Here is a 22,909-nt window from a genome sequence, read left to right on the forward strand (position 1 = left end):
AACTCACGAGCAAATTATCTTTTTATACTATTTTTTTTTTGTAATGAGCGATTATAAGAAATCAAACATTCTTTTGGCTTTTAGGTTTCTGTTCTATTCAACAATACTTTTTTGGAACTGACCATGTACAAAGAACTGTGTTGGGCCCTGTGAGGGGGTTAATTCAACTTTTTACATGATTGCAGCAGATGAGAACTCTTACTATTTATGCAGATTCTGCTAAGGGCTCCCGTGAGAAAATGCATATAATAATTATCACTAGGCAATGTAGTTGTTAAAAATTTTATTCAACCACCTCTTGGCCAGATTAAATTTCTCCTCAATAAAAGTAGAAAATAATTCAATTATATCACGTGCATGTTTTTAATCTTTTAGTTCTCAAAAACCTATTTGAGATATTAAGGGAGCTCAATTTCAGATTTCATCAGCAGAGATCTTTGAGTAGTATATATTAGATGACTTTCTGACCAAAATTTTCAATTAAAAGGCCCCCAAAATGTAGTGGTTTAATGTTTTCTTTTTAAACTTTTTCTTTAATATTATTATATAAAATCTAACACCACCAGCCCCAAAACAGTGCTAATTAAGCTGAAATTTTTACTGGCCTAAGAAAGCAAAAATAATGATAAGAAATAGTTCCACATACATTGAAGAGTTAGGAGATACATATTGCACTGACTTTAATTTCAAGTTGTTGTCGTAGTAGTATATTTAGTAATAAACTAAAAATAAAGATGATAAAAATCTATGATCAATAAAAAGAATGATCATGATACAATTTGTAAACTTCCTTTTTTGTATATTTAGTAATAAAATAAAAATAAATAAAGATGATAAAAATCTATGATCAATAAAAAGAATGATCATGATACAATTTGTAAACTTCCTTTTTTGTATCAGATGATAGACTTGATAATGCATACGTAGTATCACAATCTTCAGGACAACCATTGTGAAGTAATTGATATTATCCTGATTTCACAGAGAGTGAAACTATTTTGCTGCTCTTCAAAAACACATTCTAAAATTATACCTAACGTATCAATTATCCCAATTCTGTGGGTTCACCTAAACATTAATATTACATTGGCATGTATTTTTAAGGTAAAAAAATCTTAGCATACACTTCGGTGTTGTGATAGATTTAATTTCATATTTATAATCTCATAACTACATGCAAAGTATAGTTTCAGAAGAACAAGTATCTTTACATCAACTCTAAATGTTTATTTAATATAGATACAATCTCAATTTAGGAGTATTAAAATATTTTATAAGCATATAATAAAAAATAAATGCATATATTAAATGTTTTATTCCATCTTTGAATCGGAATTATGTTTTAAAAACTAAAATAAAATGCTTTATGAACCTTTAGTTCTATAAATAACAGTGACTAGTTATATATAAATGGAATATTCCCCAAATTACACCTTAATAAAATATTCAGTGCTTCATGATTAACACATAACAGCATTTAGGGAACTGGCAAGTACAAAGGCTGAAAAAGAAACATGACCTAATTCATTTGAGAAACTGTAGGTAATTTGTTAGTGATTGGGTAAAATTTGAGAAAAGGAAGACAGGAAAGAGAAGATATGAATTTGGACATATAGGTAAGAAGGGCCTTGTCTCTCAGACGAAAAAGAGGCATTGCCTTTAAGGTTTAAAAGTAGGCTTTGCCTTGGGCAGGCGTGTACCATGATCAGACTTCTGTGTTAGAGATATTACTTTTGTGGAATTGTGGAGCTGGAAGGATCTGGGGGAAATTTAGGAGAAAAGAGTCCACTAAAACGGTGCTTATGGGTAGGGAGAATGTAGAACTTGGAAAGTATGGAGATTAAGTTAAAGTTGCAAATATCTGTGGAACACCCAGGAGGAGAACTCCCCCATGCAATTAGATACAAAGATCTGAAGGCTAGAGGAGCGATCTGAGCTGTTTTTACAGAAAACCGAAACAGTTGAGCCCATATGTGTGAATCCCTTATTTGTAAAGAGAACAACAAGCCAGAGCTATTGTTTGGCATCATGAAGGCAAACTAACTTGTTAATTTAATGAATTTTCACTTTTCAGCTAGTTGTTTTGGCGGCTTGTAGACACAGCCTTGCAATCACTGCTCGTTAGGGTATTGGAACTATAGCTTCCTGCTTCCCAGGGAAGCTGTGTGATTTCATAAACCATGGTAACTGAAGAATGAACACTTTCAATATGATATAATTAAACATTATGGGAAAGAACGGATTAGGGTTTTTTGTGACATTTGGCTAAACATGCTAGCTAGCAAAAATACACAAATGAAGGTCACATTTGCAATTATTATAAGTGTCTACATTTTAATTAGGTAGCTGATAAATGTCACTGAGCCTTAGCCACTGACCAACTGTCATTTAAAAAAAGAGAGAGAGAGAAAGAAAAATGTCACCCCAAACGTCAGAATTTTTTGCATTGTCATGAAATTAAAACTTGTAGCCATAACTGTGTTCAGCACTAACGTGTTAAATGGGCTTAGTGACAATCTCAAATAAAATTTAAAGAAGAAATATTTTGATGGCATGTAAGGTACCACTAATAATATGAAGTTTTAAAACATTATTTTGTAAAGCAGGTTTGCCTTTACTATAAAACCACATGGGGCCACACAAGTCTTGAAAGGTTCTTCTTAGTGCAATTTAAATAGCTTTTTTTTTGCCAGGGGATTTGCTCTAATTTTTTTTTTTTTTTTTTTTTTTTAGTTAATTTGGATGAAATAGTCACTGACTTTCTCCATCCCATGACGAATCAACCCTTTTAATCTCAGGCAATTTTGTACCTGACATAAGAATAAAAGAAATAAAATAATATATAATTGATGTCACCTTTTAGATATTCTAAAAATATTTTGAACTTTACAATAGTACTTAAAAGTTCTTTGTCCCTTTTTTCTGAAGAAAAAATAGTAAGTAAAATTTGCATCATCTTATGCTAATATGAAATTCCTTTTAAATTAGCATTTGAAAATGACACAGAGAAAATTAGTTATATGTGTTGCTTTTAGGGTCAAGCTCATATTTCTAAATCTAGATTCTCAAAATGGTCACAAGTAAATTCAAAAGGCAAAAGCAAGGAGAACTGTAAAGAAAATGATCAATAAATTCACCTACATAAAAATGTCAATTGATTTCTATAGCACACTCTTGTCAAATTAATATGAACACTACAGCAGATGGAATCATGGTGATCATAGTATACAGAACACTTTTAAGAATCAAAAAAAAAAAAAAGAAAGAAATCACAACTCAATAGGAAAAAAAGGGAAACTATTTTATGTATCATTCAATGAGGAAATATGTACATATCAAAAATGAAGTGTATGACCAATAATCAAAATGCAAATTCAGGAAATGGTGGAACAGAATTTTCCACTATCATTTTTAAAAGGATAATTAATGTTGCAATTGTCTAATAAAATTGAATAAAAGTATAATGAAATGCTAAAAATTATTGCTGTCTCATGATGCTAGCAGGAGTATAATTAAATCAAAACACCTAGAAAAAAATCCTAACTAGAACTATTTTCATATTCAGAAATTCCACTTCTATGATATTCTTTTAAGGAAATGATTTAGTCACACAAAGATTTATGTACAAAGATATTCCTGCAGCATTATACAGATATCCCCTGCTTTGAGAAAGTTCTCTTTATACCACTTTACTTTTACAAAAGACCCACATTAGTACTTGTTTTCACTAACAGAAGAAAAATCCAAAGAAGGTTTTCACTTTTGCAAAAAATGGCAGAAGGGAAAAATAGTGTTCCACGTTTATTTGCAGTGAGCCTAGCTGTTATAGAGGCAGAGTAGCACCCAGAACATCGAGAGTGGCACCGCCAAGCTCCTTCCCTGGGAACTGCGCTCAGCATCGCGGCATCAGGCCGCTGTAACTTTGAACTGTGTCTGTGAGCATCTGTGCTGTATCTCAGTTTGTTTTATGTATCCGTTAGCAAGATGTGTCCTAAGGTAACTGCTTCTTCACGCTATACCATTTCAGCTTATGAAAGGTCTCAGAGGAATGCTCTACTTCCCAATAGCAGAGAAAACCTGTAAATGACAGATAAATTAATCCAATCATGGGGACGTAGTTAATAAATGAAAGCAAAACACATCATTGGAATGTTTTGTAAGCAATAAAATGCTTTTGAAGAGCATTTGTAACAGGATTAAAAAATCATAATATTAAATAAAAAATAGATGTGTCTATAAACTGATCCCAGTTTCCTTCAAACAAAACAAAAAATATGTGTGTGTCTCTGTTGGCATATCTATCTATAACTCAAATGAGAAAACATCAGTTTGTTTTTGCACAAGGTATTTTGATTCTTCAGTGAGCATATGTTACTTTTATAATCAGAAAGCTTAAAATTAGATTTCATGAGAAACTTAAGTTACCACTTCTCCTTTGAATCTGTACCCCATAACTTATTCCATAAGGAAAGTGATTAAGAGAAGAACCCCTCTGACCCTGAAGGCAATACCAGAAGAATAAATGGTGTTGCGAAACCAAAAGGAATGAACACAGGTTTAAAAGGTACCAGGTGCCTATTCCTTGGAAATTTAATTCAAATGTAAGTAAGACTTTGGAGTTGGAAATGAATAGAGTTTGTGATATGTAAGTACCTGAGAAATAGCAGTTCCACAGCTGGGAGTTGCTTTCTGGAAATAGAGTTTGTTAGATATTGTGTAAGTGCCACAGATGAGGCAGATGTGGAGACACTGAAAGGTGAGGGTGACATTCTGAATCTAGCTGCAATGTTTTAGCTGGCTCGATGTCTTTATCATTATTTAACTCAGTAACTGGACCAAATGAGCTGTCAGTAGGCTAGAATACCACAACCACAGCAGATGAGTGAACTTAAGTGATTCTTCTGTTAAATGAAAATTCACATAACTTTGCTAAAATGTCATTGAGAAATTATCTTTTGAGCTCTTCTTTGAAGAAATTGCTGTTAGTTGTACAGTTTCCAGATATTCCAGTATGTGCCTCACTAGCGTATGGTTATTGGGGTCAAAGCTGTGGGACTGCCCTTGAAGAAACATTGCCTTATAATGAGGTCATCTGGGGACTTCAAAAACTAACTCCCCTTGAAGTGATGTCCAGAAGTTTTTTCATGCATTAAGTAGTAAAATTAAAGTCATGAACAAAGTTCCAAAATGCTTATTTTCCATTTGTGAGGTATGCTCAAACATCAGTTCAAGTTCCATGTCTAATGCCAAGCCCATTTTGATTGGTATCAGTTGGGTCTTCCTAAGGTGTTCCCACGCAAGCTACATTGAACAGTAATTCTATTATGCACCCATTTCACTCTTCTTTTTTTTTAACATTTTTTTATTAAGTTATAATAATTTTACAATGTTGTGTCAAATTCCAGTGTAGAGCACAATTTTTCAGTTATACATGAACATATATATATATTCATTGTCACTTTTTTTCTCTGTGAGCTACCATAAGATCTTGTATATATTTCCCTGTGCTATACAGTATAATCTTGTTTATCTATTCTACATTTTGAAATCCCAGTCTATCCCTTTCCACTCCCCTCACTCTCCTTTTTAATATTGTGGTTTGTGGCTTGGACATCACAATGAAACTGTGATCACTGGAAAGGCAGTAAGGAACAGCTAAAGAAGACAAACATGGGGATGTCTTTAATGGTAAAATACAAGGAAATTGATTTGCTCAGAGCAGTTGCACAAAGTAGGGGCTGGTCCAGTGGGATGTTTCCTTGGACCCTACCATCTTCCTTAGAGAGACACATATCTACCCAAGATAGTGCCTGTGTGGTATGAGGATTCCTGGCCTGAGAGAAACTTTTATTTTCTTAATGAGGGAGGGTGACATTGTGCCCTTTTATTGCTATATGGCTTCTAGCCTTTGCAAGCATAAAAATCACTTCCCACACATCCCCTAAACCCTGTAACAACTTTTACTCAAAAACTGTGGCTGTGCTTTTTATCTGAGTGGCTACCAGTGTCAGACTAGTTTTATTCAAATTATAAACTGGTTTCCCTGAAGTTTGCATTATTCTTCTCTTAGTTTGTAAGAACTCTCTGAAGGCAAAGATTACGTTTTCTTGCTGTTTTGTATTTCCATAGTTACATTTCAATTTGAGATACAGAATAAATGCTAAATCACACATTGCGTTATCTGTGCCTGTGTAGCCTTACAATTCAAGATTATTCTCAGTGCTCTAAAATCCCACTCATGTAATTGGCCATCTTGAATTGCATCACTAAATCTACAATAGACTGAGTGTACTCATATCTTAAAGATTCTAGGATTTAAACCGCATCATAAGAAATACTGGACATAATGAAGCATACATGTTTATTTTTATATCACTGCATATAAAGACGTAAGATTCACACAGAATATTTTTGTAAAACTGGGAAGGGAAGACATTTTGTTTAACTGTTTTTAAAGTGTAGTCTTTACTGCTAACTAATTTCAGCTTTATTTGATTTGTTATTAAATACTATCTGATCTGTCTTAAATACCCAGAGAATAGGAAGGAAAAGCTAATGTAATCATTACAGAGTTAAAAGTTTACCGAAACCTTTACCCAAAACAAAAGGGAATTCTTTAATCACTAAATTAATCTGGTTGTATTTCATAACTATCTCTCTTACTAATTTGCTCAGTGATCAGAAAAGAGTATTCGTATTATGAAAGAAATGTCAACTTAATGCAATCACACATTATGCTTCTGGTAATTTAAAGACATATCATCTAAATACTATAGAGTTTTACAAACTTAACAATAGTGAGAAAAATATACAAAACAAAAAGACTGTAAGAAGCTTTTTTTTTTTTTTCCAAAAAAGGCATATATTATACCTAGATTAAGGTATAATAACTTTCATGGTCTATCTGTGCTTAAAATTGAGCATTAAAATGTAGAAAACAAGATAAAGTTCTCCGAATCTTAAATTATGATTTCAAATAAAGCCTAGTGTACCTAAAAAAGAGTAGTAGAAATAATTTAGAGCTGTGTTTCTTTTTACCCTGTAAGTATGTCTATTTTTCAGTCTTTTGTAAAAAGCACTAGAAATGCAGTTCTGTTAAAATTGTTCCTTGTATCCAAGAACTACAGTTTAGATGCCTAACTTGATGCTTTAAAAATGGTAAATTTCATCCTTTGTACAGCCTTTCTTGCTCCTGCAGCTAAAACATTATAAAGTTTACACGTAACACATTTCTTGAAGAAAGTGCTGAACTGAGACATAGAATACCTCCGACTCGAGCTCTTTGAAACTCTCCTCTGCCATCGATGCAGACAACCAAATGGAAATGATGCACCTTATTTATAAATTATTAACCATTTCTAAATATGCTTCACACGACTGGCTTCACTGAGGTGTTACATCCATCCTTGCAAGCTTCATAAAACAGTAGCAGGCTAAAGCTGCACAGTTAACATTAATTCTCATCAAAGAGAGGACAGCCTTAGCAATTACCCTGAAAAAGGTCAGATATCAAATTTCTTAATGCTGACTTTGATGCCAAATTGAGTCACACTGCGGGTTTGGATATTGTATGACTTCTACTTTTTCTGTACACTGTGTCATCAATATTCGGTGCCACTCTTTGCTCTTCTGACTTATGAGCCAGTGATTAAGCATTAATATTCCTCAGGGCATCACATATCAGCTGGTGCTATAGTTTATTTATTTTTTTTATATAGAAGCTCAAATGAATATTTAAAATCAAACTAGAACTATAGGCTATAAATGAATTTGTATCAAGACCTGTCATTTCATAAATTTTTGGTATTGCTTACTCTTCTTTAGATGTAATAATTAAGAGCACTGTATGGATAATTGACAGAAAAGATTTAAATACAGACTCCAATAGTGATGTTCTAGTTTTGTTATTAATGTTTTAAGGGCTTTAAGTTCCTCATGCACATGTTTTTCACACTTAGGAACAAAGATAGAATTCTGAAGTTTGCTTGATACTAGAAAATGCAGCAAATTTTAAATATACTAAAGGGTTAAATATTTTTAAATGTATCCTTTATTGTATCGACATTTTTATCTTTATTTATTCACAAATATTATCATAAGAACTTCTGGTCCTTCTATCATTTCTTGAATATTATTTATATTCAATAACAATGCTATACTTATAAAGTGACCTTTTAAGTAATGAAAAACAATGCTATTAATTCCAAGACTGAAGTGGTGGCAATGTCATTCTGACTTAATAGACTACAATTTTATTAAATAATATAAGTTCAGCTGTCCCAGGTCATTTGATTAGGAAATATTTAATGAAGGCATTAATATTTACTCCTACCCAACCTCCAGCTGGAATTTCATGGTGTGAGAGCACCAGGTTAATTGAGTTTTATCTCAAAATCTCTAGACCACTTTAGAAATAACTGTAATTCACATTCCCTAAGGTCTGATGTATGAGAAGTGGGAACATAGAAGAAGAAATGATTAACACATAACTAGATTTTACTGACATCTTCAGTGTAGATATTCATTTAAAGTTTGAGCAACTAATGAGGATTTCTCTGGCAAGAAATTATGAGTCACTTTTCCTTCCAAACCCTGGACAGGAATATGGATAAAAGATGGATAGGTCTTTCTTTGTCCAGTAGAAACACAAGAATACATAGGCATTGAGTTTTCTGTAGATCTATGCTTTCCATCAGTGGCCAGAGTTTTTTCTTAGAAACTTACTTGTGGAAATACACCTGTCAGGATAACAGAAGTCTAACTTCCCCTTCCACTTTCTGCTTTTTTAATTCCTCAGAGTAAAATGAGTATTGAAATTTGATATTTATATTTTCATCTTGTAACCCGATCAAACCTGGAAAGAGTAAGTCCAATATTCAATTCTGTCCACCAGATGGGAATGTAGATTGGAGCAGTCACTATGAAACATTAAATTGAAACGATATATGCGCCCTTATGTTTACTGCAGCATTATTTACAATAGCTGAGATATGGAAGTAACCTAAGTGCCCATCAATAGATGAATGGATAAAGAAGATATTTTTATATATATATATATATATATATATATATATATATATATATATATATATATATATATATATATATATATATATGACTATTACCCAGCCGTAAAAAAGAACGAAATCTGCCATATGTCACAACATGAATGGACCTAGAGGGTGTCAAGATAAGTGAAATAAGTCCGACAGAGAAAGACAGATACTGTATGATTTCACTTATATATGGAATCTAAAAAACAAACAAACAAAATAAGAGCAAACACAACCGAATAAGAACAGACAAAGAAAAATTAACAAGGGAAATGAAGGTAGCCAGTTAAATAGGAAAAACATGAGATTGTAGTCCTGGGATCACATGAAGAAAACGTTTAAAGAACAAAGGAACAGTTAGTCAGCTAATAAGTCTAGTAGAGTGATAACTGACCTTTAGATTTAGCAGTGACTTGGTCATTGTTAACTTTGAAGAGAGTCATTGTGGCGGAGTGGTTTAGGCAAGGCTGCTTAGAATAGGCTCACAGGAGAATGGGAGGAGAGGAATTGAACACAATGACCATCCAGGGCTCTTTTCAAGAAGTCTTGCTGTAAAGGAAAATAGGTAGAAGGAAATGGCAAGGTCAAAGGGGCTGTTTTTCAGGTTAGAGGAATTTCTGTGGAGGTATGGAAGTGATCTCACAGGGAGACGATGTTGAAGGGGAGACAAAGGATTTTCTAGAACAATATCCTTCAGCAGTTAAGATGGGATGGAACAGAATTCAGTGCATACAAGTGGCCTTTAATAGATGCACAGACAGTTCATTCATAGCATATTATTGAACACGAGGCAGAGTATATGAGAGTACATACAGGTGGCAGGAGCATGTGAGGGACCCTTTCTTCTGATTGCTTCTGCTTTCACAATGAAATAGGGAGCACCATCGTCAGAAAGTCCAAGAAGGTGTGGAGCTGGAGGACAGAGGGTAAGATGTAAATATAAAAGCCCTATGATTGAAGCACCATTTTTCCATTTATTTAATATGTCTATTTTTTAGAGCTGAGGATCCCCAGAACTGGGATTGCAGAGTAAGAAAATTAGAGTGTCCGAAAGGAAAAAAAAAGGGGCTGGGACGCTAGAAGGGCATCAGGTAGAAGAATTAAAAATGCCCCTGAAAGGAGATGTCACTGAATTAATAGTTGCACTCAGGCCAGAAGATGAATGGAGTCCACAGGCTCAGGCCAAGGTCCCTTTATGTCTGATGCAACGGAAGTGGCAGCACAGGGGCTCCAGGCTTGACCCCGTGACTCTGACTCCACCGCACATTCACCATGCATTGTACTCGGAGCAACAGGACAGCTGTGGTACTGCTGGGCCTCTCCTCTGCAGGCGCAGCTTCTCCCCACTCGTCTTTGACACTGTCAGCTGCTTCCTCATCTGTTTTGAAAGACTCTTCCCTCCCCTTCAGTGACATCCCACTTTTCTGCGTTTCCTCTTTCTTTTCCAGGTTCCAGTACCTTCCCTTTTGTTTGAAATGCTGGCGCTCCTCAGATTTCCATTTGTAACACTCTATATCTCATTTTACCTGTTTCCTTGGCAAACTCATCAATTCTCATAGTTTTTATAACCACCTCCTTGGCTACCATTGAATAATCTCTCTTGGGCCCTTATGTTTAAAGAAACTGATAATCCGCGTGAATGCCCTGGAAGCACCCCTAGCTCTCTGCCTGCCCCAAACTGAATTATGGAGCTTTCTCCTAGAGCACATGCCTTTTCCTGCATTCACATTCCAATGCCAGCAGCACAGACCATCCTCAGTCTCTTACTTTCCCTTCTTTGCCTCCATTTCAATCAGTCAACAATTTTATTGATTTTATTCCCATATAGATGGTCACCTCCTCACTCCTGACCACTCTTTGTCTTTATTACAGCTTTAGACTCTTCAGTAGTCTTTTTTCCTTTTGTTTTGGTCCAAATGGCACTTCAGCCAGTGTGATCGTTCTGAAACTTACATGGCTGTCATTTCAAAGTCATACCATTTAGCATGACATGTTGAGCGTTTCACCAGTGGTCCCTTGATTGCTTATCCAGCCTCACCTCTTATCTCACCTGTCTCCCTCACTCTGAGCTCCAGACTGTTTCCATCTACCAAGTATGACATGCCGCCTTTCCTTTCCAAGTCTTCATATACTTTCTTCTCTTTGTCTGGAATATCTTCCTTTCCTGCACAGTTTTGCTGAGTTAATCACTAATGGGCTTTTAGGACTCAGATTAGATAGAATTTCATCTGGAAAATCATTTTCTGATGGCCCTAAGCTGAATGAGAGGATTCTCCAGCAGTGGAAGGGAGCCCATAGGCCTTCAAATTTACTTTTCTGTCACACTGAATTAAAGTTGCACACATAGTGATCTTTCTTCTCCACTAGGTCATAAACTCCTTGTAGGCTGATGCAATACAGTTTTACCTTAGAATCCACAGGGGAATGGTTCCAGGACCCCCTGTGGATACCAAGATCCAAGAATGCTCAAGTCGTTTATATAAAACAGCTTAGTGTCTGCATGTAATCAACACACATTATCCTAAATACTTTAAATCATCTCTAGACTTGTAATACTGAATACAATGTAAATGCTGTGTAAATAGTTGCTATGTAACTAGTTGCTGGCATGCAACAAATTCAGGTTTTGCTTTCTGGAAATTTTTTCCCAAATATTTCTGATTTGTGGTTGGTTGAATCTGCAGATGCAAAACCTGCAGATATGGGGGGCTGACTATATCCCTAGCATTTATCCCTTACTATATTCTCATTACATGCTTTTTGAATACATGAGTGAATGAATAAATTGTCAGATTTCTAGTAATAGCTTTGGATTCACTTTAATTGATGAAAAAATCATATCCACTGCAACAGAAGCAGCTGATTACATAACAAATGAAGTCCTGTTGTGAAGCATGCAGCCAAATTAGGATTTGGCTCATCTCTATTTACATGGCGTGCCATAAACCAATTTTTGTACCACTTGGACTGTATGTATTTTGTTTAAATATATATATGTATGTATGTTTTATAAGCATGATGATGATCCTGGCTTTTTTGAGCCTCATTATGACCCTCCCAGTTTTCCATTAATTACCCTTCTCTAGCTTTAAGAACTATAAACCACATTCTCATTCTCCATTTTAATTTTTAACACTAGCAGGGAACAGTTCTTTTTTTTTTTTTTTTTTTCTTTTTATATATGAGCAAGGTAGGCAGCTAAAACACAGAGCAACAGACTGCAATGAGAAATGAACAGGTTTAGAAACTACAATTACAAACTACCTTAAAGGAAAACACATTCTCTTTTCATTACCACACACCTCTAGGTGTCAAAACTTGCATTTAATTTCAGGTTTTAAGGGAGATTTTATGTCTACCCATAATCTGTTCTCATATACTTTGCCCAAGAGAGCTTAGCTATTTTCAGCTAAAATTGATCCACCTTTACCAGACTTGTGGTTGAACACAAAAATGAAAGGACATGAATCTCTTAACAGCCCCTGATGGGCTTAGACTACACATATCACGCTCATTTTAAAGGTGGAGTACATCTAAAAATATGCCTTTTTGAGTTTCAGAGAAATTACATTTACAATTTCACAAAACAGAAAATGTTCAATTTAATTTGATGCTTAACACCTGAAGTATTATTTTCAAATCACAGAAATGCTTCATGTATTCCAAAATACCTCTGTGACACAGGATAATGATTCTAAATAATCTTAATTGTGAGGAAACTTACTCACAAATATAAATTATTTTTATCCAATATTGAATTAACATCCATTAAGCTGATTTCGAATCAAATACCATGAACAAAAATATCTGACTCCTAAAAGTATTTCCAAGTTCAATAAGTTGTCAAATTCAGTTGACATTGGACATAGGAAAAATTCAAATTCCTAATTGGTTTTTAGAATTTATCATAATTAGTTTGTATTTTTCAACATTTAATCTATATGCCAAACTGACTTCCCTGTGGTTATAAAGGACTTTGTACAATCTGCTTTAGACACTGTGCGTATCTTTTCTAATAAAAGATCTTGGGAATTAAAATAAAATATGGGCAATATATTTCTGAATAATCAATAAAAGTAGGAATTTTCAAAATACTATTTCTACTTGATAATGTAATTATATAAATTATATGTATAAAATGTACAAATCAAATTCATCCAGTTGTTTTTTTAATATTCCATAGTGAATTTGATCCTACTACATGATAAAATTTAAGTGATGGAGATCCAATCTATATTTGTAGAGTGTAATTGATAATGCTGTTTTCCCCTTTTTCTTATTTTTAAATAATAAAGAAGGAACTGATTTAAAGTATGTAAATGGATATTTTAATATCAAGGCAAGCAAAAAAGTTAATTCCTATATATTCCTTACAAAGAAAAGAATTAAAAGTTGAGTAGATTCCTTTTTTGCTTCCCTCCTTCCTTTTTCCTTTTTTCCTTCTCCTTTTCTGTTCTCTCCTCCTTCATGCCTTTTTTTCTTTCTTTCTTGCAGAACTCCAACTTTATAACTAGTAGAATTTTCAGAAAATATTTTAAAATATATATATAGAATATTATTTTTTTCCACTCCCACTGTCATTTTCACTTGGTTTCATCTCCAAAGGAGATTTTCAACAATGTCTTCAGAAGAAAAATTTCCATTAAAAGTGAGTCTCCTCAGAACTCACCTTATATATATATATATATATATAATTTTTTTTTTTTACAGAATATTCTGGAGCTCTTCCTGGTCTCTCTACTCCATATGCTGCTTTGCTAAGAATTAAGAAAAGTTCATTGTCATCCCTCTACGGTTCAAAGACTAGACCACGACACAGCAGTCCTTCATTAGGAACACTGAGTGTTTCTTCACCGAGCTGGAGAGGGGCAGCTCAACATTATTATTCCCCCATCAACCTTTATCATTCCTCAGATGCCTTCAAACAAGATGGTAAGTATTAAAGGAAAATTGTACCTATTGGAGTTAAACAGGTAAGGAAGACTTTATTCAAGACCATTGCAATAGGAGTTAAGCTTATTGCAATCAAGGAAAGAGGTTAGACTCATGCCTCTGAAATAGAAAGTGGATTTTAGGATTTGGAAATGTGGAGAATATTAAGGAAGAGTTAGGCCATCTGTATTTACTAATTGGTGCTTACTGAAGTTAGGATCTTACCATTCTACAGAGACTGGGAAATAGGGACCCTCTCTTTCTTGATGATTACATTTCAAAAAAAAAAAAAAAAGACACCCATGTTTTTGAAAAAGATATTCTTGAGTTTTAAAACTGGCAAGAGACTGGGTGAAGATTAATGTCTCACAGATGCAAAGAAGGAATTTATAACTGCAGGTTTTCTAAAGTAAATACTCTAAGAAAATGTGGGGTAGGGACCATAGTCAAGAGGAAACGTGTCAAAAGTTTAGTGAACCTGAGAAAAATGTTAAGGCCATCTTGATCATAAGTTAGTCTTATGTTGCACACATCTTTAAAAAAATTTTTAAGGATTTAATTGTACCTGATTACAATTCTGATTTATGATTAAGACTAAATTCATACATCAGAAGAAAAAATATAAAATTTCTGAAGGATAATTTAACAATGAGTTTCAAGAGCCTCAAAATTGTCATATCTTTCAATCTCATATTTTATTTTTAGAAATGTGTTTTGCATAAGGAAATAAACAATGCACACTTAGCTTTATTTATGAGTGGAAAATAAGAAGTAATCTAAATGTCCAACACTATCAGTTAAATTAAGGACTACTCTGCGGCTATTAACCTTATGGTTTGAGTATTTTCTAAATGTTCTCTAACTTTGTCATTTTTGGATCAACAAAACAATACAAGGTTAGTTAACAGAGAGGAGCGCTAGTGCTTGATTATTACCGGACTCTGTCCCAGTCTCCTTTGGAACATGTATATCAATAATATTATCAATAAATATGTGAAATGTGTAAATATTCTTTCTATCTTCTTTGGAAATGGAAACTCAGGGGCAGATAAGTACCTTTGACAAGGTCACACTTCTAATAGTAGTTCAGCAAATTTCACTCACACGTCTACTAAGTTTAAGTCCAGTTCACTGTGGGCTACATTTCAGTTATGACTGATAAAGGACAAGGCATATCAAATTTTGCAAGAACTAAACTAGTTGGGAAAATCCTAAAAATGTCTAATTAGGCTGTGGTACCAAGTACAGGCAAACTCATGTCTCATCATTATGCCAGTTGTTGACATGTGGAGCATCATTTTATAGTGTTGGCATTTAAATTGTATATAAGCATAGTGTCAGTGCCTTAAAATGTTTCATTTTTCAAAGTATTTACAAGTTTTTAAAATTTCATAATGTGTTCTGTGAAAGAAAATATCAGGAGGATGAGAAGGCAAGCCACAGCCTAGAGGAAAATATTTGCAAGAGGCACATCTGATAAATAAGTGTTATCCAACGTATACAAAGTACTCTTAAAAATCAACGTAAGCAATTAAACCACCTGAGTTTAAAATGGCCGAAGGACCTTAACAGATGCCTCGCCAAAGAAAATAAACAGATGGTAAATCATTATGCGAAAAGATACACCACATCATATGTATGTCATCATGGAAATGCAAATTAAAACAATAAGATGCCACTACACACTTAGGAGAATGGCCAAAATCCAGAAATTGAAAGTATCAGATGCTGTTAAGGATACGGGGCCACAGGAACTCTTGTAGCTTGCTAATGGAATACAAAATGGTACAGCCCCTTTGGACAACAGTCTGGCAGTTTCTTGTAAAACTAAACGTTCTCTTACCAATAGCGCTCTTTGGTTTTATCCAAAGGAGTTGAAAAACTTATGCCCACATAAAAATCTGCAAACTGATGTTTATAGCTGCTTTATTCATCATTGCCAAATCCTGGAAGCAACCAAGATGTCCTTCAGTAGGTGAATGGATAAATGAATGGTGGTACATCCAGACAATGGAACATTATTCACTGCTAAAAATAAATAAGCTATCAAGCCATGAAAAGACATGTGGGAAAGTTAAATGCATATTTCTAAGTGAAAGAAGCCAATCTGAAAAGGCTACATGCTTTTCAGACTCTACATACAAATGGTATGATTCAGTGATGTGACATCCTGGAAAGAAACACAGCCATGGAGACAGTGAAAAGGTTGGTGGTTACCAGGAGTTGGGGGTAGGGGAAGAGATGATAAACAGAGCACAGGAGGATTTTTAGGGCAGTGAAAATACTCTGAGTGATATCGTAATGATGGATATTCATTTGTCCTAATCTATAGAATGTACAACACCAAGGGTGAACCCTAACATAAACTATGACCATTGGTGATTATGATGTGTTAGTGTAGGTTCATCTTTGGTAAAAATGTACCATTGTGGTGAGTGATGTTGATAATGGGAGAGGTATGCATGTGTGCAGGTGGGAGGTATATGAGAAATCTCTACTGTCCTCTCAATTTTGCTGTGAACCTAGAACTGATCTAAAAAATAAATTGTTTTTTTTAAAAAATCCATTACATTAACTCTGATGTCATATTCATCAGGCAGAGATTTGTTAGGATTTGTGGCCTTTGGGAATCATTTATTATTTTATGAGATGGCACCAAGTTAGAATACATTAAGTGATCAGAACTATGAGATAACTCTTGTAGTTGATATAATTTGGTACCAGCCAGTGTTCTATTCTTTTGTTCTCCTGATTCAAATATAAGTTAATGTGGCTCACAGTGATACATAAAATACAGTTAGGAAATATGAATTAAAACACATGAAAATGATGAAAACAGCAACTTTTAGGACATATAATGGAGCCAGGCTTAAGACTAATTCGAAGTGTCTACTGTAAAAGCCTGTATACCTGTCATAGGTCAGTTCCATTTGGGGTAATTAGTTAAGGAAAAAGAAATTCTGGTCAGTTACACGTTTCCCACTGTTTTGAGGATTGAAATGAAATGGTTACTCAGTAGAAACACAGCTATTTCTGACACTAAGATCAGACAAATTTTTCTGGAGGGTCCTCATTACCAGTTTATTACTTGATGTAATGGCCAGTAACCTGAACAGTATTCGTATTGTGTACATAACTTTGAATTTCATGTACTTCAATAAAGGCAGATGAAACCTGACCATCAATGACAAAATTAGAAGTAATTATCTAAAACAGTGCTCCTTCTTTAATCTTTAGTGTACGTATAATCACTTGAGAATCTTGTTAAAATGCATCCCCTTTCAATAGACCAGGAGTAGGACCAGATAATTTACATTTATAAAAAACTGCCAGGTGATGCTTCTGCTGTTGGTCTGTGGACCATACTTAAAGTGGCAAGGCTTCAGGCTGGCAACCAGTTTGATATAATCCAAGTCCTCTGCTACTCTAGTTTAATCCATATTTAGAGTATCAGGGAGAACGGATAGTCTGAGTATTTTCCAAGCAATCTTCCCTGAGTGTTGTTTTCTCATCAGAGCATTTGATAGACCTTGGCTAGATGTGACTTCGAGTTTGTTCTCTCTGACAAGAGCCTGACATATGGCTTTTGTCAGGTAATTCCCTTTAGCCTTAATAGAGAATAAAGCTGGGGTTGACATGCTCTTGTGAAAAATGAGAAAACTAACAGAGCCTGAATAGAAAGTCATCCCACTCCTGCTCATAGTTAAGCCTAGAAGTCCCCCAGGTAGAGCTAAGATTTTTCTAAGAAACATAAAACTGTAGTTTGCAGAGCAATTTGGGAAAGCAATTCCACTCTTGTATCTACAACCTGGAGAAACTGTCCCTCACATACACAAGAAATATAGAAGTATGTTCACTGCAACATAGGCTTAATAGTAAAAAACTGGAAACAACTCAGATGTCCATCAGAAGGGGAATGTGAACATGAATTGTATTTTTCATTGGAAAATTAAAATTTTTGAAATGAATCGACCATATCTTTATGAAACAAAATGGATATAAAATATGGTGGTTAGTAGACATGGAAATTTACAGAATATCACATATAATAAGATATCATTTATGTAAAAAAGTAAAAATCAAAATTATATATATATGTATAATTCAATTTTTAAAACATAACTTGGTATAGCAAGTGACTATAGTTCTTACCTCTCAGGACGAAGGGAGAATGAGAGCAGGGAAGTGGTACAAGGAAAGGGAAGAGAGATGACCTCAGCTGTGTGATATTTTATTTATTAAAATATAAAATATGTTTTTTAATTTTTTATTGAAGTGTAGCTGATTTACAATGTTAGTTTCGGGTGTACAGCAAAGTGATTCAGTTTTACATATACATACTTTTTTTTTTCTTTTCAGATTCTTTCCCATTATATGTTATTACAAGGAATTGAATATAGTTCCCTGTGCTATACAGTAGATCCTTGTGTTTATCTATCTTTACATATTAATGTGTATCTATTAATCCCCAATCCATAATTTTCCATACCTGCCCTTTCCCCTTTGATAACCATAGCTTGTTTTCTATCTCTGTGAGTCTGTTTTTGGTTTGTAAATAGAATGTGTATCTTTCTTCTTAGATTCCACATAAAAGTGATATCATATGATATTTGTCTTTCTCTGTCTGACTTACTTCATTTAATATGATAATCTCTAGGCCCATCCATGTTGCTGCAAATAGCATTACTTCATTCTTTTTATGGCTGAGTAATATTCCATTGTATATATACACCAAAAATAAATAAATAAAATATAAAATATGAAACTAATATGATGACACCTATACTAGGTAGACTATAAAATGAGTCACTGTGATTTCCACCTGCTGGTATTTACAGTGTAATTCCTTCTCCACTGTGGGCTGAAGCTAGTAACCTGCTAACATAGAACAGATTATGTCAAAAGTCGTGGAATATGACTTCCAACATTGGGTTACAAAAGACTCTGTCTTTCAACTGACTTCCATTCCAAAGAAGAATGATTAATCAGGACCCGAATAAACAAATAGTGACTGACTATAGGGATTAGCTGCCTAAAAAAGAATACCAACCTGTTAAATTAATCACAAAATAACACAGGAAAATAAAATACATGAAACTTATAAAGAAAAACTTAAAGTCATGATATTGTAAGAAGAAGAGAAGACATGCTCTGTAGAAAATATAGAAGACATGAAGATATGAACAAAATGGAGGAAACTTACATATTTATTATTCCTAGTCTCTGTGGGTCAGGAAGCCTGATGTGGTTTAACTTGTCCTCTGGCTCTGTGTCTTTCACAATGTAGGGCTACAGTCTCATCTCAAGGGTCAAACAGGTGCAGATCCACTTGTATGCTCACTTACCTCACATGATTGTCAGGATTCAGTTGCTGAGGGTTGTTGGACTGAGTGCCTCACCTACTCATTGACTGTTGACCAGAGGCCATTCTTAGTGGGTCTCACCACAGGTGGCTGACAACATGGTAGCTGATCTCCAACAGCAGGAGCAAGTCAGAGCAAGAGAAGGCAAACAAGATGGCTTTAAGTAAAGTACAACAGTCAGTGACACTTGATTGAGGTGAGGAAGCATGGACAGGGAAATAAAATTTTTTGAGCTAGACTCAAAAAGGGAAGAAGAGAAATGTAGAGTACCTGGAAGAAAGAATGTTGCTCATTGGAGTTGGGGACTCAGATAAATCCTCAGAAACTGTTTGAGCCTTGAGCCTTTGTTGATAAATTGTTCTGAAGGACCAAATATAAAATTTAAATGATCTTTCATGGAATACAAATTCCCTCTAGGAGGGAAAAAAGAAGTATTTCACTTGGACGATACACTGCTATATAAATCAGGTAACTCCAGCTTTTCTGTCTGCAAGTGAGACCATCTTTTAATAAAAGCCTTACTGTTTCATGGCTATTCATGGAAACTGTATGATTTTACTGTTCTATTGTATTCTTAATTTTTAGAGCTACTGTTACTGTTTTCTGTTAGTATGATTTTTCTCTCTAATTTAACTATAGGCCATTCAAGTAAAGACCATCTTTGTATCCTCCTCTTTTTTCTCTCTCAGCAAGTAAAGCAGTCTAAGCTTACTAGGAGCTTAACAAATATCATTTAATAGAGAGACATCTACTTGAGGAATTTAAAATCTGAATTTAGGTTGAATTTCTACACCACGATAGAGTATCTGCCTGAAGGTTTTTAAACTAAACTGTGTATTTTGCATTACTAATGAAAAGGAGGGAAAAACAATGTCTTCCCTCTGCTGACAAAGTGGCCTAGTGGTTTGGCATCTTCTGAATGTCACATGGCGCTGGTACAATTTGGTAATTCTCATAAGCGATAGCATCTCTGAATCTGACCTTTCTTTATAACTACATTAAAAAATGACGAAAAAATCTATTAGACTCTCGATTTACATTATGTGCACAATATAATACTGCTGCCCATAAAACATTCATCCCAATGCTTTTTAATAAATAATGCTCTTCAATTCTTAGGAATCCTTGAAAGTTTTGTAATGACAGTTTACACTTGTTTAACTTTTATAAAGAAACTCAATTTCAGTGTTCAAAGGCAACTTAAAATTAAAGGAAGGTTTGAATATTTTCTTTAAGAATTCACCTTATATGTTCACATGGTGTGAAATATTCTTCACACATTGTAATTGTGAATGTCATCATAAAATGCAGTTTCTAATTAAACATTTCAAAATTTCTGGAAATGATCACATAAAATTTATTAATAATCATTAAAAGTGCATTCCTTTTAATTGTATTGGACTTGATAGGCTGACATTTCCTCTAGATGATATTACCAATACACTCAGTTCATATTACGTGAATAAACTAGACAAGGCCATTAATTAGAGGTAACCAGCAGGTGCAGAGCATTGGTGTCTGGCATTAGACCTAATGTTGGAGAAAAATGAGCACAGAAGTCATTGTTTAAAAAATAATTTAAGTGTGAAAAGCAAGGTTAGAATCTAGAGAGGCATGATAATGTCTGGTCAGGAAACAATTGAAAATTTAATGATCAAATGCCAGGAAGCAAGGTTTCCCTAGGGAACCTAGCTGTAGAAATCTCTGATAAGGTGATACTTAACACTATTTGGCAGAAAGAAAGTATCTAGGTAGCCTATCAATAAATGGCAGGAATTTCAAAAGGAGTTAGAAAGGATGAGATAGCAGCTTGATCCAAGACAGGACTCTACAAGGGAAACTGTTGTCTCCATAAACAGAGTAGCATACCATTGCTTCAAGAAGCTCCCCTAGGAGAAGGGTAGATGGACCCCAGAGTCATCATTTTGCAGTAAAACTCTGTCCCTCTATTCAGACATCTCTCATGAAAGACTGTTGCCAACATCATGCTAACTTTTGGCTCTGCTTTGTTGCCCTAGTTTGATTCTAAGAAGGGGTGGCAGCTCCACTTCTGAGGTGTTCCAAAAAGTTGTGGAATAGTTTTGATTGTCTTAGTGATTCTAGGAAGTTATTTTAATTTAGAGAGTAAAGACCAGGAATGCTAAATGACCTGTAATGATAATGCACAGAACTCTTAAATATCCTTCCAGACATTCATATGAGTGAAAATTCTCTACAATTTTCTCAAGCAAGAATCTAACTCTGTATTATACACAAGGTATTTTTGATATATAATGGATATGTCAATGCAAAACAAGTGTAAATTACCATAAGATTATATTTAGTTCCGTTAATGATTTTAACAGAACTTGCTGACCAGTTAGAAAATTACATCACCTGACACCAATAGCCCTCACAAAATTTGATTCATCAATCTTATGCTTGGATCAGTTTGCATTTGCAGCTGTTACATTCATGGGGATTTTATGAACAAAAACAAGCTGCTTTGTTAAGATTACTTCTTTCCGTCTTCTATTATAATTGTTCATGAGAATTTACATATTGAGTTAAATACTGTTTTATATTACTTCTATTTTATTGGATCCTTTCATTAATTTTAAAAAAAATGCATATAGGTAAATTAGAATATCCATTAATTTAAGAATCAGAAGAGGAAAATTGTAAAATATTTGTTACTAAAGGAATTTGAGAACCACTAGCCTGAAGACAGAGGTACAGCACTTTTCCCTCAATTCCATATTCCTCTTCTAGACTTACTGAGATCAGAAGGAATGCATTTGCTTCTAAGGCTCAACGATGACAAAAGGGGAAAAGCAAATATATATATATATGGTTTATGAGAATAATTTAAGTATCTCCAACTTATTTAACTCTATATAATTGCTTCCAAACCTAGCCCCTGGCTTCCCTCCAAGTGAAGACCATCTTGCCCAAATAATTTGGATGGTCCCACAGCATATCTTATCTTCCTCAAAAAATGTAAGAGAAAGCCATTCAGAAAAATTCAGGAGTTAGTTTTTTCATGTATCTTTTCCACATTTTAGTTAACCATCTGAAGAACTATTGCTACCATGAGTGCAAACCCACTGAGAGGAAACCATGCTTCCCTCAGAGAAGACTGTCAGCTAACCAGGTGACTGAGCCTTAACCTGTGGTGTGCTTGCCCTGCAGAGCACAAGATCAATACCCTACAACCCGAAACTGGTTCCCATGCAGAGGCTAATAATGCTACGCATTTACTGATAGAGTATGAAAAGATTTATTATTTCCATCATGAAGCACTCTGATGAGAGCATTATAGACTGGTCTGAAAAATGTCTTGAGCAAGGAGTGGGAAGGAATGGGCTGCATTGGTTTTTGTTGTGGTTGGGGAGTAGGGCTGGAGTAAGAGCTCCTATGTGGTCTTGGGTTTGTGTGTTGTGAAGTTTCCCATGGAGTCAAGGGAACGGTGCGTTATCAGCTTTCCCTGAGGTGCGACAAGATGGGAAAAGTGACTGAGAAGGCTTGAAAGTGATCAGTAGTCAAAGATCAAAAATGGAGTCAGAATTGATTACATGACTA

General features: G+C 34.5%; 1 protein-coding gene across 1 annotated transcript in view; it reads left to right on the forward strand.

Annotated features, from left to right (window-relative positions):
- Window positions 1-22,909, forward strand: part of CNTN5 (contactin 5) — a 1,016,453-nt gene that overhangs the window by 602,472 nt on the left and 391,072 nt on the right. The window contains exon 4 of the mRNA XM_031460619.2: window positions 13,764-13,985. Within this exon, the coding sequence (XP_031316479.2) occupies window positions 13,764-13,985 (222 nt within the window). The remainder of the gene's footprint in view (window positions 1-13,763; window positions 13,986-22,909) is intronic.

This window comes from Camelus dromedarius, chromosome 12, assembly GCF_036321535.1.
Source record: "Camelus dromedarius isolate mCamDro1 chromosome 12, mCamDro1.pat, whole genome shotgun sequence".
Classification (NCBI taxonomy): Eukaryota; Metazoa; Chordata; class Mammalia; order Artiodactyla; family Camelidae; genus Camelus; species Camelus dromedarius.